General features: G+C 47.5%; 1 protein-coding gene across 3 annotated transcripts in view; it reads right to left on the bottom strand.

The window, feature by feature from the left end:
- The window catches only part of MAP2K6 (mitogen-activated protein kinase kinase 6), a 103,811-nt gene that overhangs the window by 30,277 nt on the left and 54,443 nt on the right, over positions 1–19,091 (bottom strand). For all 3 annotated transcript variants that reach the window (XM_006129156.4, XM_075904004.1, XM_075904005.1), the window contains exons 2-5: positions 13,793–13,859; positions 9,063–9,111; positions 2,124–2,237; positions 277–396 (exon numbers count right to left, since the gene is read on the bottom strand). In XM_006129156.4, the coding sequence (XP_006129218.1) occupies positions 277–396; positions 2,124–2,237; positions 9,063–9,111; positions 13,793–13,859 (350 nt within the window). The remainder of the gene's footprint in view (positions 1–276; positions 397–2,123; positions 2,238–9,062; positions 9,112–13,792; positions 13,860–19,091) is intronic.

Raw genomic sequence — 19,091 nt, 5'->3', positions numbered from 1 at the left:
TACCCATCAGCGTGAACAAAGTTATTTGCATAGATTTGCACGTATGTACAACCACACTTAAGGTGCGGCCCTCAGCATGTGCTCTGAGTATTACTGAGGCCCCTGGGGCTTTCAAAGTTGAGTAGCCCTGTTCTAGATACTAAATTAGTATCTGCAAAAATAAGCCAGGGATCTCCATGGATTTGCAGGGCTCCACCCATCACAATGGTCTCCAAGGCAAGGAAGTGTGAGTGCCAAGTGGGGGAAAGACGTAGACAGGAATCCAGAATGCTGTACCTCTCGAAAGAGCGCACCGTAGAACGTGACAGTGAAGTGGCAGTCTACCGTTCTCATGGAGATGTCCAAGTCCATTAGTAACCTCTTCTGCTCCTGGCTATTCACTGTGGCTCGGATCCGCTGGAAGAGAGAGCATTTTAGCACTGGCTGTTAGTCTCCCAGCTGCATGCAGGATTTCACTCACATATGCACTTACAACACCTACACAAGGGGTAAGCGCCACGCAGCACAACACACCCAAGTCCCGGCATTTACTCCGGTTTGTAAATCATTTCCCCATTTTGCAAGTGAGAGATTTTTAAAGTATTGTCCGGGGTTTCTCTTCTGGTGCCAGAGCCTTTCGGGGTAAAAAAGCAACAATGGTAAAATAAAAATGAATGCCGGTGAATATGGATGGAAATGGGTCACGTTCAGAATACAGGCCGCAGATTAAGAGTGCAGGACAATTATTGCTTTAGTCGGAGGGATTACAACAAAGATGACTCCCCTTTATTCTAAAAGCATGTCATGTTGCATTGGAGGTGGGCTAGACGAATGGTGCACACAGACACTTCTTGCAAGCGTTTGTTCTGTTTGCAATAAGAGAAATTCACCGCTCCCTAAAGTTCTGACGCGGGGAAGGAGAGGCTAAAGGAAACTCCTTAACTTAATAGAGAAGGAATAGGCAACAGAGAATACACCTCCTTGTATGCTGGGGTGCTTCTTCATCCACCCACAAGTCTTCTGGGATCTCCATGATCTGCACATGCCTATTAAAAGCAGGTGCTGTAAATTATATGTGACCCTTGAGCTCCGGTTAAGAGGCCCACAGGTAAAACATGAAACCTCCTGGGACAAATTCACCCTACTGCAGTTTGTTTTCACTCAGGCCAGGTCCACACTATGGGAGAAGGCCGGCTTAAGGTATGCAATTCTAGCTACGTAAAAAACGTAGCTGGAGTCAACATACCTTATGTCAAGTTTGGCACCAACCTCACACCGGAAAGTCAATAGGAGAAACGCTCCCGTCAACTTCCCTTACTCCTTGCAAGGAACAGGAGTACCGGTGCCCACACGGGTGCCCTCAGTATTTGATTTAGCGGGTCTTTACTAGACCCGCTAAATCAAATGTGGAAGATCAACCACTGAAGCGTTGATCTTCCTGAAAGTGGAGACGTGGCCTAAGCCAGAGTATAGATCAACACAAAGAAAACAAGTGCATTTTCAAAACCTGAGGGCATAGGTGTTTTAAAGTCCTAGTGAAGACAGGGCACGTTCTAGACTGAACCTTTGCTAGGTGAGCAAGTGAATAATTTGCCCTGTCTACACTAGGATTTTTTAAAATGTCTGCTGTCATATTTGAAAAATGCACCTTTTTTCCAAGTGTAGATCTGAACTTCTACTAGGCGTTAACATCCCACCCGTTTTGGCACCCAGTTGCTCCATATGGAAAGAGTAAATCCCTTATCAGGTTAAAACCTAGTCTACACTACATTCTCCACCCCTCACCCCTGTTGTTGATCTAATCTATGTAACTTCTTGTATGCTAATAGCATAGCTGAAATTGACATACTTAGAGCAGTGTCTTCCATAGATAAGGTTGGCAGCTGACGCTCTCCCGTCGACTCCACCTACTTTTCTCATACTGACGAAGTACCGGAGTTGATGGGAGAGGGCTCGGAGGTCGATTTATCACGTCTAAGTAGATGTGATAAATCAACTGCCGGTGGGTCAATTGCTGCAGTGTCGATTCACCATGTGGCGAAGGCCTACTCAAGCAAAGGTAAGAATGGAAACTTATGTTGATGACAGCCCAAAGGGTCAGCACACATACACACACAGAAAACACCATAGGAGTCTCACTCTACCTTCACCGCCATGATCTGCCCGCTAGGCATGTGCCGCATCTTCTCCACCACCCCGTACGCACCTCGGCCCAGTTCAGAGATCGGCTCCAGGTCGTCCGCCTTCACTTCAAAGTTCTGTGGGAGGGAGAGAGCCAGAGTGAAAAGGTCAAAAGCAAAAGAACGTGTGCAACACGGGCCGCATGGTCAGTGTGGTACAGGGAGCCAAGAACTTCTAAGATCTTGCTTGCATACCAATTCCCATTGGTGGGCAGATAGCCTCTCCTCTCCATGCCCGTTTCCCTCTCTTCAAGATAAGAATACTGAATCTAATCCCCAAGGAGTGTACGAGGATTAGCTAGTTCATGATAATTAACTGAGTTTCCAGAAGCGAGACTCTAAAGGTGACTAATAGCATCTCACATGGAGCTGAAAGAGCTTTAAGAACAGATTTCCTCATCCTTTCAGTTTTATTTCCTAATTCTTAGCAAGCAAAATCAACCAAGACAGTTTCCATTTCACTTGGTTTCACTTTTAGGTTCTCGGCACTGCAGCGGTCGCTGCAAATCCTGCTGGAAAATGCTGAAAAAAACCTCTTCCCAGAGCATGTCTAAAAGAAATAATCCAAGGAAGTATTTCTAAATGGTCTTCGGGTTTGAAAAGCTCACGTCTACAAACCTGTACTGGGGCCAGATCAGAACTGAGAGCGCCACTTTAAACCTCAACAGATTTTGTCTAGCGTTACAGATTGCTTTCTCTTGGCCTTGAAGAAAGGACGACTTCATTTTGCGCTCCGTAGTCTGCCCTGCCCCTTCTTCTTTTCGATGCAATATTGTGCACAGGGCCGCATTTTTGCTTATTGTTATTTTGGCATTTTGAAATCGGTCTTTGCACCTCAAACCGACCCTTCTGTACGCAGAACGCACCGCCTCAGAAGTCAATCACCCTGCTGACAGCGACTGGATATAATGAACCGATTCACAGCCCATAAGCCTACACCACTTTCTGCCTGAGAAGCAGAAAAGCTGCTGCCTGAAAAGTGCTGTCTGGAGAGGATTGCGAGAGCTCAGGTGTGCACACTGGGTGACTGTACAGCTAGGACGCGGGCTGTCCGGTCACAATTACACAAGCTGTAAAAATAGCCTTCAACTAGCATTTGTGTGTTAACATGGAGCTGAACATGCTTTTTCTGCCCGGCACGTTGCCTGTTGTTTAATGCAAACTCCTCCTAAATGTACACTTTGTTGCTAAGTTGAAGAACTCTGCCTGGAAGAGACAAGAGAAAGGAACATGGCACTTGCTCTAGGATCAAGTTAACACAGCTTGTGGAAGAAGAACATGAAGATATTGCCTAAAGTCAGGGGCCACTAAGTCACAGAAAAATCAGTCGGGGCTGCACACAAGTGAGAAGCAGAAAACCCCCCCACAAGACGCACTGACCAACACTTGGAGACTTGCTACGGGACTGAATCGCAAGTGCCAGCTTGCCCTGCTGAGGTAGGAAGCCCCGAGTTTTGTTGCAGGCCGGATCCTAGTAATCCAGGGGCCGGATCTGGCCTTCAGGCCGAAGTCTCCCCTGTCCTAGAGGAACTTTGCAGGAGAAATGCATTCTGGGACAGAGACCAGCTAATTCCAACCTGGGTACTGACTGCTAGCCAAATCAAGTCTCCCTCTTCCACTGGGAGCCATTTTTTTTTTTTTAAAGTTTGAGCTCTGTATTTTATGAGGGTATGTGTCTGCACCTTCCAGCATGGTATTTCTGCCTCCATGCAGAGCTCCTTCTGGAATTCTCCTCCTGAGGGCTGCTTTTCTTGGAGCAAGGGATCACTGAGCTGTGGACCCCTCACACACGTTCCCTCTTCCAGCCCCTGCTCTGTGCCAGGAAGCAACATGAGAACCGCCAGATCCTGTCTTCCGAAAGCGGCCAATGCCAGGTGCCACCGGAGAGAATCCACAGACTAGGGATCCATCCCTCGTCGCCCATTCCCAGCTTCTAAATAAATGGCAGGGCCTGGTTCTGATCTGATGCAGGAAGAGGTAAACTGCCATTTTCATGCCCTGGTGCCACGTTCTAACAACAAAAAGCGATTCGGGATCCTCCTCGTGGCCAGCACTATAGGACGGGAAGGGGTTCGGAAATCCCTGAAGCCTCTTTGATCTCTTCCTCTCCTCAGGCGGACAATCCATGGTGCTGGAGTCCTGCAAGCTATTGGGGTTGACTTGGCTGGCTTTGATTATATTTCAGGAAGGGAAAATGGGTTCTCTTCCTTATCATCCACTGTGCCTCCCATTAAGTGTAGTCAGCATGAAAGCTAGAGGAGGTGTCCTTTGCCACGATGCCCAGGCTGAGCAATTTGGCTTAACAGCGCCCCAGGGAAATAGAGGAGGAGTTCGGCTTTGAAGTGAACAGTCCAACCACCGAGAGTGGAAGTTCACACCTCAGCTGGAGCTAGGGACATTGCTCCTGGGGAACGAGCCAGTCATCAAGGGGAGGCAGGAAAAACAAGAAAACAAACCAGCCCTACTCTCTGCTCCCTCTGGGGTGAAGAGAAAATGGTTATTTGCACAGTAACCAAGAGCCCCAAGTCAAGTTGTTCCCCAGCTCAGCTTTGAGGTGTCCGTGCGCATGTGCACCCACGAGTTCTTGATCACTGCTCCCCTATGGTATGTCCCTCCTCAATGGTCAACAGTATCTCAGGCTGTTGTGAGGCGATAACACCTGAGGCTGGCAGCAACCAGCTTCCGGCTGTAGGAAGAAAGAGTCTCCATTTGGTTCTCCTTGATTGCAAAGGTTTGCTATAGGGAAGGGCAGAGAGTGTGAAGGTAGGTATGAGAAATGGGGGCATCCTAAGCATCGGATGCCAATGTGGAGAAACCCCTACCCCGAATGGACATCGCACGAATGGGCCAGTCACAGGGAAATGCCCAGCAGAGAATCGAGCCTGGGGGTGGGCAAAATTTTTTTTGCTGGGAGCCACTTCAAAAATTTCTGCCACACTGGAAGGGGCGTAGCCGCACTGGACGTGGCCGGGCCTCGAGCAGAAGAGGCGGGGCCTCAAGCGGAAGGGGCGGGGCCAGGATACTTCCCTGCTTCCCCACCCACGGACCATGATTGGTCTAGGGGTGGGGAAGCGCGTGAAGTCTTTGCCCCCCTCCCAGAGGTTCCCCCTAGATGCCCATACCCCTGGCGGTGGGAGGAGACTTAGCACGCTCCCTCTTCTGCCCCCAGGCCAATCAGGACCTGGGGGCAGGGGCATGCGCAAAGCCTCCTCCTGCCTTGGCAGGAGCGTGTGGCACTTCTAAGCGTTGTGTGCTCCTTGCAGGGTGGAGCCAACTTCATGCATTTCTTCCCACTCCCAGGCTGTAATTGGCCTGGAGGCGGGAGAGTGGCAGTGCTCTGCAGGCTGATCAACCCGCTTGGTCCTTTTTGCCTACCCGATCCAGCTGTTGGCCAGCATTCTAAGCAGCCTCCCTCCACGAGGATGCCTGGCCCACATGACGCTCTCACTCAGTATCCTACATCTAGACCAGCAGCAGGGAACCCTAGCCAACGCGCATCATCGACTCTGCTCACAGGGACTCCATCCAGGAATTCTCTGGAGTCCGTGGGATCACCAGAGTTCAGATCGTGCAGCTGGCCTTCCTAGAAAACTTCACCGGAGACCTTCTGAGAAAAACCCTCAGCCTGCATCCAATTCAAGTGAATTTCGAAACCCTGCCTCGGCTCCATGTCCGCCTGTGCTGAGGGAGTCCCTGGGGGAGCTGGGCAGCCCGCCGCGTGCGAAGCGCTGGACTCCGCCAGCTGAGGAGACACGTGTGAATGCTACAGCTGAAGGAGGACTTTGTGCCAAACAATGGCTCAGGGCCAGGGGTGTGGGTGCAACTAAATCAGGGCAGATACTCCAAGTGGCCGAAACTGCTCTCTCAGACCACTGAAAAGTAAATTTCTCAGGCTGCGTCTTGTTAGCCTGTATCGATCCCAGTGGTGGGAGAACGAAGCAGAAGAAAACTATTAACATTACCCAGGGCTCAGCCATCAGCACCTTGTTCCTGACGACATGTTACTATTAACACCTTTAAGCGTGTGGTGTTGGGGGTGTCATGAAAAAGCCACGCAAAGGGGAAAGGATGCTGCGGGTGTCCCATAGGGAGGTGGGGCCACGCCCATTAAGCGGGGTAATTCCTCAGCGGACCAATGGGAGTCACCTCACAGGCCTTCACCACAGGATCTGCTTCTTGCTCAGTCCTCCCCCTAAACTGACGTTACTGAGCTGGCTGAACTAGCTTCTCTCCTCAGAGGAGGAGCCGGGCAGCCTCTTATGCGAGCTCTGAGCCTGTCTGCTTTCTAACCGATGTGCTTACCCACAAGATCCCTCTCACGCTCCCGCCCCTCCTTTTATTCAGCGTGTCTAGAAGAAAGACTGAGGCAGGTTCAATGAGATACGGCTAATGCCTCGTGAAGCGCAAATGTTTCAGCTGCGATACGGCCCCTGGCCACGCGGGTCTGAGGGTGGGTGAACCTGATAGAGCTACGCTGGGTCGTGGGTCTTCTTGACCGACTGCTATTCTATCTAGACTGGGAACGAGCGCTTGCTGGCTACAACCTGGCTAACGTGACCATACTAGGAGCATGGCTGCATACTTCTCATCCCTGTGTATCCATGGGGAAGGGCCGTTTCTTCAAAACCTGAGGAGGGGGGAAAATAACCTTAAACAAGAAAGAAAATCTGCTGAGTGGCTACCGTGCCAAAGGGGACACCGATTGCTCAAGTGCTTGAGGGTGTTTGGCTTACGTCCCCCCGCTCCACTTCAAAAAACTCTGGAAGGCTGCTGGTGTCCACTGTGACTGCACAGCCTGGTTTGTATTACTACTAATAATGATCATTAGGGCCCTTCCAAACTCACCATCCATTTTGGCCAATGTCATCGTTATAGGATTTTTAAAATTGTCCGTTTGAGGAGTTCAGCTCTTCCGATCTGAAACGTCATGGTGTTGTAGCTATAGGACTCCTGACCCCAAATAGGAATTGTGTGGCGCCTGAAAACATAGGGAGGTCGTGGTACTGCCACCCGCCTTTCTGCGCTGCTGCATGCAGCAGTGTTGCCTTCAGAGCTGGGCAGCTGGAGAGCAGCAGCTGCTGTCCAGAAGCCCAGCTCTGAAAGCAGAACTTCCGCCAGCAGCTGCACAGATGTAAGGATGGCCCGGTGTGATGTTACCGCCCTTCCTTCTGCACTGGGCCTTCAGTCAGCAGCCACCACTCTCCTGCCTCCCAGCTCTGAAGGTAGCAGTGCAGAAAGAAGGAAGGCATACCATGGTATTGCCACCCTGACTTCTGTGATGCTACCGTAAGATTCTGCCTTCAGAGTTGGGCACCTGGCCAGCAGCTGCCACTTAGCTCTGAAGGAAGCACCAAAGCAAGGGTCCCAATACAAGCCCCCTAAAATAACCTCATGCCCCCCTTGAAACTCCTTTTTGGGTCAAGATCCCCAATTTGGAAAACGCTGGTCTCCCTCGTGAAATCTGTTTAGTATGGTGCTCCTCAACTTTGGAAGCCCTGGAGGCCACAGTGATACAGCACATGCTGAGGGCTGCAACTTAAGTGTGCTTGTATATACTGGCAAAAATATATGCAAATAGCTTCTTTCACACTGACAGCCATGAATACAAAGATTAAGCCTCAAACGTGGCCAGGGTAAGCCAGTCAGCACCTCTCAGATTCTGCCCACAAGGCTAAGCAGCCAGCATTTCCCACAATGCCCTGGCACTCTCAGTACCTCCTCCCTCGGGACTAGAAATGCTGACACCCTGTACCCATCTGTTCCAGCCAGCCCTTCTGCTTGCGTCTTTCAATGCTCACCCCTCCTGGGAGACACCTTGCTGTTGTGGGGTGTGTTCCCAGTGGAGGTCATGTTCAAAGAATCCCACCCGTGGGCCATGTGTTGAGCCCCATGTAAACCCAAATCGCACCCACAGGCTGCGTGTTGAGTAGCCCTGGTTTAGTATAAAGAACAGCACACAACAAACCATATTTCACAGGAAGAGACCAGATTTCATGGTCCGCAATGCGTTTTTCACGGCCGTGAATGTGGTAGGGCCCAAATGACAACAATTTGCACTGTGATAGGGCCTAGAAGCTCCAGTCAGGCCCAGACCCACACTGTGCAAGGCGCGGTACACAATGAACACAAAGATCGTCCCTAAGCCCAAAGACTTTACAATTTTAATCTCCTTTTGCCAAACGCATGCTTCTAAGGAAACCAGCTTCACCACCGTGAACCTACCTCTGTCCTCTCAACCAGAGATATTTAATGACAGCCTTGATTCTGCAGAAAAAAATTTCCAGTTTCCAGAAACAGATTTAGGATGGGCATATAACCCTACACACACACACACACACGCATAAAATCTCTAGTGCTCTACTTTCAATAAACTGAATGATATGTGGTCACAAAGCTATGAACAAATACATAGCATGCGTTTCTATCTATTTCTCCAGTTAATTTTACTGAAGATTTTGGCAGTAAAGAGCATGTAATCCATGAACTTTCTGTCTGAATGGATAAACAATGTGTTCTGGATATGTGTAATAATCACATTTCTAAGTGCTGAATATAAATATTTACTTTTAACGGAGTGGCACAATGAACATCAGAAAACACAGGTGGTATGTGCCAGAACAGATTTTTTTGGAAGGGAATTAGCTGATCAAGTACAAAAGATGTTAGAAAATGGAGAAACGGGTAGTTTGGAGAGTATTGACAGAAAAGGTCAGTGGTTTTATGCTTAAAAATGGACAGGAAGCCCTGCCCTAAACTTTAAATCTTCCTCGTGTTCAGATTTCAGCACCCTTCCCACACACGAGCCAAGAATTATTTTTCTAAACAGGTTCCCCTAACTTAGTTCCCAGCCTTGTATACGCCAACACACATGAAGTCTCTGGTTGCCATAGCTCCTAACTGTACCTTCTCGCCAATAGAGATGCAGGCTTTGGAGTCCAAATCTCTAGGTGGCCTGTGTAAGAGAAAGAAAAAATAAACAACATGCAGAAAGCATCAACCAGAGACCTGACACAGATAATATTCAATAGGCACTATGGCTTTCAGAGCCCCTACTCCAAAGGCTATTACTCTGTGTACATGCGACTCCCAGGGGCCAGGCCTACACTAGACCCAGAAGGTCAGCTTAAGGTACACAACTCGAGCTACGTAAAATACGTAGGTGGAGTCAACTTACCTTAAGCTGAGTTTGGCACTTTTTTCATAGAGGGAGGGTGTGAAATGCTCCCGTCAGCTTCCCTTGCTCCTCGTGACTGCAAGAAGTACCAGCACCGACCAGAGCGGCCCTCAGCATTCCATTTAGTGGGTCTTAACTAGACCTGCTAAATCGAATGCCAAAAGATCAATCTCCAGCGTGGAAAGTTGAGACATGGCCTCAGTAATGCTAATGGGAGTTCTGGGCATAAGTTCCCCCCATGCTGATGGGACAGCAGCCCCCAGCAGTATATGCAGCTGCATCACCCTGAGTAGCCAAGCTGGTTTCCTAGCCTTCCAGGGCAACTAGATGTTGCCAAAGTTCACAAAGTCAACTCCAAACGGTGTTGGGAAGAAAGTTGCTGAGTTGGAATTTCACAAGCTTGCATCCAATTCCAGCACTAAGGAATTCAAAGAGATTACTCCCTTTGACAGGCTGGGACTGGAACCAACTCCTAAGAAACACAAGAAAGGGAGAGAGATGCCAGACTACAGAACATATTAAAAAGAGGCAGAGAGGGAAAACACAAGCTCAGTTTCACTTCTGTCTCAGAAGTAGCATTGGGCCCCAAGTGAACCTGGGGCTAAAAGGGATTTGGACCCTATGCTATTCTTCAGGACTGTCTCTATTTACAGAGGGAAAATACTTTTCAAGAGGATATGGCTGATTTTTATTTGAACGCTGTTTTCTTCCTCCACTTCCCCTGATGAAGGAACATCCCCAAACCAAAATCAGACGAAAGCCTTAAGCCATAATGTAGCAAATTGTGGAACGCTTCTGAGCTGTGAGTACGTTTATACTGAAAGAAACACCTAGCAGCTGTGAGCATCAGAAGCTGTGTCAATTGACTTAGTCTCATGGAGCTCACACAGAGCACGTCTAGACTACAAGCCTCTTTTGAAAGAGATCATCTAGACAGTCACAAGAGTTTCGAAAAAGCGATCCGCTTTTTCAAAAAAGACAGCACCCAGACAATCTAGATGCTCACTTTCGAAAAAGCCTGGTTTGTGTTCAAGAACTCCTTTTTTCGAAAGAGCTCTTTCGAAAAAAGGCATTCTTCCTGGTAAAAGTAGATTTACCAATTTCGACCCCCTCCCCCCGCTGTGTTCTTTCAATTTAATTGCGAAAGAATGCGATGGCAGTCTAGATGCAGGTGAAGTTTTTTCGAAAAAACTCTGAAGTCTAGACACACCCATTCTGAGGCATAGACCAGTGATGGGAGACCTGTGCCCATCAGGGTTCTACGTGAGGCCCATGTTTACCACTGCTCCTGCGCTGGTTTGCTAGATTCCGCTGGTTTCCATCTACATCATTTTCTTCCTATCGGTATCGCTGACGTGACATGTGTGTAAAACAAGGGCACTTGAAGCGAGGTGTGGACTGATTGCACACAACACTGACTGCGAGAGCCGGGCACTGCCCCTGCATCCAATCACAGCGCTGCTACAGTTCATTCGGCACACTCTGCAAATTCTAGATACACCAGCTCAGTGAGACGGTCTTCTGACAATCTTGCGGCCCACTGAGATGAAGAGGGGGCCATTCATGGAGCCCACCCACTAGCCTACGCTGCCCGTTGCTGATGTAGACATTGCTGCTTGGACTGGAGACTTGGTTCTGAGATCCGCTCCCTTTCTGGTTTCAGGGCCTGGGATCTGGCCCAGGTGGGAATCGTTTATACCGTGAATTTTAGCCTTACAGAACAAGCCCTGGCATCTTGAATCAAATGACTCAGGCGCTGAGACTTGCTGCATCAAGGGGATTTTTTTGGCATGTAGATACACTCTGCGTACCCTGAAGCGCAAGGATTAATAGCCCTGCTAACTGCTTAGTTAACCTTTTTACTTGGAGTCGGGTAATAACATCTCATTACCCGTTTGACATCTTTATTTAGTGTTCACATCCAACGTGGCACAGAGTAGCCATCCACGAATGCCAAGACCCCACACAGATCAGTTAGCATGATCCCACTTCCCCTAAAATGACTCTTAAGCCAAGCTAAATCTCCCATCGGCTCTGCTAAGAGAAACGGGCTCTGTCTATGGCAGCGAGAATACAAATCAAGGCAGCTGAACAGGGAATCCCAGCTCTGATTCCTCCACAATCTCTGCAATAAAAGCTACCCCATCCAATTTACAAAGAACCTGAAGCTGTGTTCATTTATTTTAACTATTCCTGGGAAGGATGAGTGCAAGATAAGGGGGAAGGTGTATCTGTCCAGAGGCAGATTTCTCTTCTCTGGTGCTGCTAAAACCACTGCTAACATCCTGTGAAATGTCAGGCTTTCTGCTTCTTCGTAAGCTTTCAGGCCCCAAGTAGAATTGCCCTGGCAAATCAAGGCCTTCATGGTCTCTCCATACATTTGTGGCCTACGTGATGTGCTTATTGGCTGAGCAGGCTGCTCCCCATATCCTATAGGAGCAATGCTATGGCCACTCATTTTATCAGGGAGCTGAATTAAACACTGAAAACAGCCCCTGGCTTTTCGTCAACTAATTTGTTTCTGGAATCTCATCAGTGTCATGAAATTATTCCCATCCAAGGGCACACAGTACATAGCCACAGTATCGGATGTCTACTGATTTGACTGGGCTTTATGTCTACACTAGGAAAGGTTTGCCGCTAGAGCTATGCCCGTACAGAGGTACACAAGCAAACCTCTTTTAGTGCAGATGCAGCTTTTGTCATAACGAGAGAACTTGCGCTGATCTATCTTATGGCAGTCCTCTAAACCAAATCCGCCACACATCTCTCTCTAAAGAGCATTATTATGCCAGCAAACGTATCTAGGAAAAATTACACAAGGGAGAGTTCCAGGTATATTGTAGCAGGAACTGTTACAAGCCTGTAGAATTCATAACCCAGGGCTTTCACCTCCCGTGCAGCCAGCTGTTACCCAAACATCTGCCTCTCTGACTTGTCAAAAATCAGCCCCCATGCAAACAGTCACCCACGTCGCACAGAATGGTGAGTGCTGCTGCTTTATAAATCAACATTCACTTTTTCAGGGAGGCTGATAAAAGCAAAGCAAACCTTAGGTGCTATAGGCTTACCCTGTGCAGCAAATGGCACCCCAATACTTGGATCTCTTTTCTGAGGCCTTGTCTACACTGGCACGTTTTGTTGCCAAAAACTGCCTTTTGGCGACAACACAGTGAGACCGTTTACGCTGCGATGTGATCTTTGTCCGAAAAAAAACGAAAAGTTTTGATAAAAAAAAATGTCCACCCCTGTGAAAAACTTTTGTTTTTTTCCCTCCCTTTACTGTTGACAAAGAGCCAGGGTGGACTCTGCTGTTTGTTTTGTCAAGAGAACTGGCTTTCACCAGTATCCCACAATTCCTGACCTTATGGCTATGTCTATACTGCTAACTTTTGTCAGCAGAGAGTATGCTAATGAAGAACTCATTAGCATTTGTCGCACTGTCATTAGCATATTCTCTGCCCGAGGGTTTTTGCGCAAGCACAAGAAGTGTAGTCAGATCCGTTTGGTGCAAAAACTCCCTTTTGCGCAAGATCCTTATGCTTCAAAAAAGAAGGTATACAGATCTAGCGCAAAAGGGAGTATTTGCACAAAACAGATCCATCTACACTGCTTGTTTTTGCGCAAAAACCTCTTACACAAAAAGTCTCAGGCAAAGAATATGCTAATGACAGCGCGACAAATGCTAATGAGTGTTTCATTAGCATAATTTCTGCCGGTAAAAGACAGCAGTGCAGACATAGCCTATGACTCTGCTCAGTGTTTTGTGATCTCTGCTGCTCTGCAGGCCTGCGCTCTTCCCCTATCAAAGTTCTGGAAAGTATCTGACAGCTGAGAGAGCTGCTCCATTTGGGGAACAAACAAAGAGCAAATCATTTGATTGCTCCTGTTCTGCCCTGCTAGGAACATAGCAACAGGCAGACTGCTTCTGCAGGCGGAGTTCTGGAGAAACTGCTGTGCTGCTTTGTCATTCCTCAGCACAGAGAGCTCACAGAGCTACAAGAGAATCCCAAGAAGCACAGGGATCAGTTCTGCCTTCTCACAACACTGCGGGATGCTTACCCACATTGCTTTGCTCTATCTGTCAACAGAGTGCTAGCAATGTGGCCATGAAATGTCAACAATGGGAGGCAGAAAAAACGGTTTGACCGGTTTTCAGTTTTGGCAACTTTTGCATGTTGACAGCACTTTTGTTGCCAAACCTTCCCAATGTGTGGCCATAGCCCTAGTGTCTTAATCTGGGGGGGTTATTTTAAAAGCTTGTTCGCTGGCCTTATTACACAGATCAGAAAGGGGCCTTCCAAATCTGTGAACTCATTCACACAAAAGAAGTGACACCGTCATCTAAAACATGGCTCTTTTGTGTTTTCCTTTGTACTGAGACATGGGGCAAAGCAGCACCCAAAAGATTAATGGGGGCGGTGGGGAGTTTATACTCCCTTTGTGTTTTGAGACTTACGTAGAGCTTGTCTGTGGTTGTTCGAATGCTTCTTTAGGAATTTTCAGCCCAGGATTTCTCTTCTTGCCTGTGAAACATGAAAGAGGCAGAAGCAATTAGATTTTTTTCGGGGGAGAGAAACAGAGATGGGGGAGAGAAACAGAGTGGGGAAACCCTCAGTGGTTACAATTCATAAAACAAGGGTTGTATACAGTGGTTGATCTTATTTAACAGAAACACCAGTTTGGTCTGGTGGTGCCGATTCACGACAGAGTTCAAAACAAAGTTCCTTTCTTCAGTAGGTACTGATCAGGATGGCAGTTCTAGCTTCCACATTGGTACAGCAGGTAGGTGACAGACAGCTCACGCAAAGGAAGCCCTTGTAAAAGTGCAGAAGGAAAAATAATTTCGCCTTTTTAATCCATTTTTACACTGGCTCGTATGTTTCCCGAATGGATTCCATTCAGATTGAAATAGAGATGTGAATGGTTAACCAATAGCCATCATCCTTACGGAGCAAAGCTTACTGGTTATGGTTAACCAGCAGCCCAGCCTGGCTGGATCAACCCCTCCCCTGGCGGAGGGGGTTGGGCCCACCAAGCCACACTGCAGGCAGGAACGGGAGCTGCTCCAGCCCTACTTCTGTGCTGCTGTCAGAGATGAACAGCTGGAGAGCGGCAGCTGTTTGCCGAACACCCAGCTCTGAAGGCAGCATGGGGGAGGTGCTATTTAAGCGATTAACCAGTTAACTGATTAAACAGGATTTTACATCCCTCGATTGAAACCAGTTCCAGTAAACCAGGTATCAATCCCTGTTTGGCCATCCTGGGCAAGAAGTGATAGAAACTTTTTAAACAGAGTATGACAACACGGGGCCAGAGTCTGATCTTATTGGCCCAAGTCCTTGAAGACCCATTTAGAGGTCTTCGGCACCTAAATACCTTTGAGGAGCGGAGCCATTTACACTTGTGCCAACCAGGATTAAGTCCACTGATGTCAATGTGGCACACGTGTCAGATCAGCACACGAGAGCAGAATTAGGCTCCAAAGACAGAGCAGTATTTGTTCACACAAACTAGCTGAACCTGTCTCAAAGTGAGTTAACATGACAAGGACGACAACCAAGTTTCAATGCAGCTCCCACAATCTTGAGGCACTAGAGTCAGAGGGTTGCACACCAGAGAGTGAAAGAGTCAGGTGGTCTAGGGAAATATGAGACCCTTATTATGGCTAACCATACAGGCATATTTCAGAGCGAGATTCAGACCCAGGGACAAAATAACCTGAGAACATAAGTCATGTCACCAACCCCAAAGATAAACATACAGATGCAGTTTGTGTGTATTACAAAATGCCTGGTCCCAAAAAAGCACAAACACTTAACTTAGATTTTTTTTAACCCAACAATTTACATCAATTACGGTCTTTCTTCCAGCCTCTGTTCACGACACTCTCAACCTTTTACAAATGCATGTTTCAGTTTATTTTTCTATAGCACACTCTGCCATCATGCTCAGACACGCAGGCCTATAAATATCTGCGCATTCCAGGGCTGCAGGGGCCACTGGGGTAAGTAAGACACATGCCCACAAAACTGAACATGACCCTTTGAAAGCAACGAGACAATTTATAACTGTAGATTTTTTTTCCTCAGTTCAAAAACACAAGATCAAGCTTGTGCGGTTTGCCAGAGGCCATTCCAGCATGTTGCAGATGACTGCAATGCAACATCATGGAAAAACAATTATTTAGAAACTATTGCACATATCTTCATCATCATCATCAAGAACCATGGGCTTAATGCCCGTTAGTGTCCAAAGCATCCCTCAATATTTCCTTCCGTCTTTCCCTCTCCAATGTGGAGTGGCTTAGTTTCTGTAGACTAGCTCTGCACCAATCATCTACCCATTCTCTGTGGAGTCTGCCTCTCCTATTCGGACCGTCCATTATGCCGAATACCAGGGTCTTAATTTTTCGCTCGTCGTTCATTCTGCAGAGATTCCCAAATAGTTGTAACTTTCATTGCATAACCTTCTGCAGGAGGTTCTCTTTCTGCTGTATCTTCCTATATAATTCCTCGTTGGTGACCTTATGCACCCATCCTACTCTCAGGATCTTTCTATAACAATGCCTCTCGACCGCCAATATCCTTCTCTTCGAGTCTTTCGTTATCACCCATGTCTCACATTCGTACAACATGCTGCTAAATACACACGTTTTCAAGACGCTTGGCTTCATTCCTAAGCTAATGGCTTTACTTTTCCAGATCTTAACCATCGCCTTCAAACTCACTCTTGCTTTTGCTATTCTAGTAACTATTTCCTTCTTACAGTCTAGAGCATACGTCATGTTGCTCCCCAAATACGTGAACTTCTCTACGTTTTCTAGTTCGATCCCATCTACACAGATCTTCCTTCCTATTTCCATATACCATTATCTTCATTTATCATAATCAATCCATACCACTTCCCTTCCTCATTTAGCACCTGCACCGTTCTCGCTAACTTCTCTTTTATTTAGAAACTATTGCACATATCTTGCTTTATATTAATTAATTATTATTATTAAGACCAATACAAGTTCAACCTCTCTAATCCGGGTCTCTCTGGTCCGACAACATCCACGATCCAGCAGCACCAGGGTGCCCCGGCAGCTGGGGCTGGCAGGAAATCTGGCAACAGGGAGGCCAACAGCCGGGAGCCTGGCCTGGCCTGGCCAGCTGGGGTCAGGAGCAAAGATGAGCCAGTGGCAGGGTAGCCGGCACCCTGGATCCTGGCCTGGGCTGGGAGTAAAGTCGACAGCCAGGAGGGGAGCCCAGGACCTGCAGCAGAGGGGCCAGCATTAACTTCCACTGGTCTGGCAAAGTCACTGGATTGGGACCGGTGAGGTCCCGAGGGTGCTGGACCAGGGAGGTCCAACCAGTACTACAAACTTGCATTTGCTGGCATGTTCTCAGCTCCACAGAGCTTTCAGTCTAAACATAAAAGGCCAAACAGATGACAAGACCTAGTAGATCAGCTTAAGAGAAGAAGACTATTGAAAATGACGACAAATAGTTTTCAAAAATTTCCCACGAGACATTGGCTGGTCTATAAGGAAGACAGAAAATGGTAAATGCAGACACTTCTGTAATTAAAGGCTCAACATACCCCTGGTCATTACAGCTCTGGTCTTATTACTATTCTGAGTTGTATTATAAATTAGAGTCCTACCAAATTCATGGCCATGAAAAATGCATCATGGACCATGAAATCTGGTCTTTCGTATGCTTTTACCCTATACTTCACACATGTCACAGAGGAGACAGCATTTCTCAAATTGAAAGTCCTATCCCAAAAGGGAGTTTGGCCGGGGGGGAGGAGAGGTTGCAAGGTTATTGTGGTGGGGGGGCATTGTGGTATTGCCACCCTGACATCTGCACTGCCTTCAGAGCAAAACAGCTGGACAGCAGCAGCTGATGGCCAGGCGCCCAGCTCTGAAGGCAGCACCACGCCAGCAGCAGTGCATAAGTAAGGGTAGCAGTACTGCAGCACCCCTATAATAACCTGGTTGCCTCCCCACAACTCCTTTTTGGGTCAGGATCCTTATGAACACAACACTGTGAAACTTCAAATTGAAAGAGCATATAATTAAGTAACTATGCAACTGCTGAAAATTTCACCGGTTACATGGTTACACTTATGGCGGCAGGAAGCTTCCACCTTCCCCTCCCCCCTCCATGCACTGCTGCCTCTAATACAGAGGCAGCAGAGCAGGCCGGCAGGTGGCTCCCTGGGAGCTGGCTTTTAAGCCGACTCCCCATATGTACCAGAAGCCTGCATGTAACCAGGAACGATAACCATATACACAGCTACACTTTCATATCCCCCACAGAAGTTTCCTTCCTCAGAAAATTCCAAGCCTGACAGTCCAGCAAGCTCAGTGTCCAAGAAGCCCTGTCTCTACTTCCTCTTAGATTCACCCCCACAATTCCTGTTCCTGGCTCTCTGATGCAGCCTGCAATCTATAGCCTAGCCCGAGCTTGGAAAACCACCCTGAGTACTCCCATGTGGCTTCATATCTGGAGCTTGGTGCACCCACTGGTTTTTGACGGGGTCTGTGACTGTCTTTGGAATCAAGCTTCCTTGTCCCCCACCATCAGCACTTTTCACTGTAATAATATTACCAGACAGTCCTTGCCCCAAAGAGCTTCCAATCTAATCAGAGACAACAGACACTGGGCGTCAGAATCCTAACTTGCCCTCCCTGTTACAGATGGGGAACTCAGATGAGGTGATCTTCCTATAGCACAGTGAGTAATTGGACCTAGTGCTGCACAGTCCCTTCTCAGCCACTTAATCACGAGACCATCTGTCCTCTTCTGGTTTGCTATTTCATCTTCATCGTCTAGCTCAGTATTTCTCTTAATACCAGGGGCCGGCTTCATGCCTTCCTCAACTATGGCAGGGAGAAAGACATTGGTTCACAGACCAGTCATCAAGAAACACCTTCTATCGCCTCCTCTGCTGCTGCTAAAACACTCACAAATGGTCTACTTAAAAGCGAAAGCAAGCACGGATCTTTATCAATTTTTGTTTCATTTCCTGAATTGATCTACTTGTCGAATCACACATGCTGGTACCAATATCTCAGCACAGCCTCTTTCAGGCAGGTCTGAGAGGATGGAAATGAACCCAATGGAAACGAACCCAATTTGAGCCTGCACCATAACAGACTGTGCAGAATTTAATCTTATCTTGGGCCACACGTGGTGTCACAGAAAGAACAAAGTAGCAAAATACCAAACCCAAATAAATATCAAGAGCCTTTCCGCCTTTCTGCTGAAATATATTCTGCATGTTTTGAGTTTATTTTCCTTATCTTCCTTAGGAGAATACAATATTTTGAAACGCTGCCATTTTTTTTGAAGCACAATCTGTTCACTTAAAGATGCCAAAACATGGACTTCGTTTAACGTTAAAGATCAAAGCATCAACAATGATCAAAAGAAAATATGGATCCCGCGATGGCCCTGGGAGAGGTGGATGGAATTAAACCAGCAGGTATCCTCTCTCATTGCACCCTCAAACTGCCCACTAAATCAGCATGTTCAACACCACCACCACAATACCTCACGCACCACGTTTCATCTCATGGGTATTTATAATGAAAGTCCCTGGCTGTAATCCGGCAATTTTATGCCTCTCTGCCAGATTAGACCAAGTTTCTTTTGTTACAACATGCAAAGTTGCTTGCTTGCTGCAACAGGGTACGTAGAGGACAACATGAGCAATCTGCCTCCCAGCATTTGGAAACTCTCATTTGAATCAGACGACGTTTC

The sequence above is a fragment of the Pelodiscus sinensis genome, chromosome 20, assembly GCF_049634645.1.
Source record: "Pelodiscus sinensis isolate JC-2024 chromosome 20, ASM4963464v1, whole genome shotgun sequence".
Lineage (NCBI taxonomy): Eukaryota > Metazoa > Chordata > Testudines > Trionychidae > Pelodiscus > Pelodiscus sinensis.
This window is presented reverse-complemented; position numbering and strand designations above follow the sequence as displayed.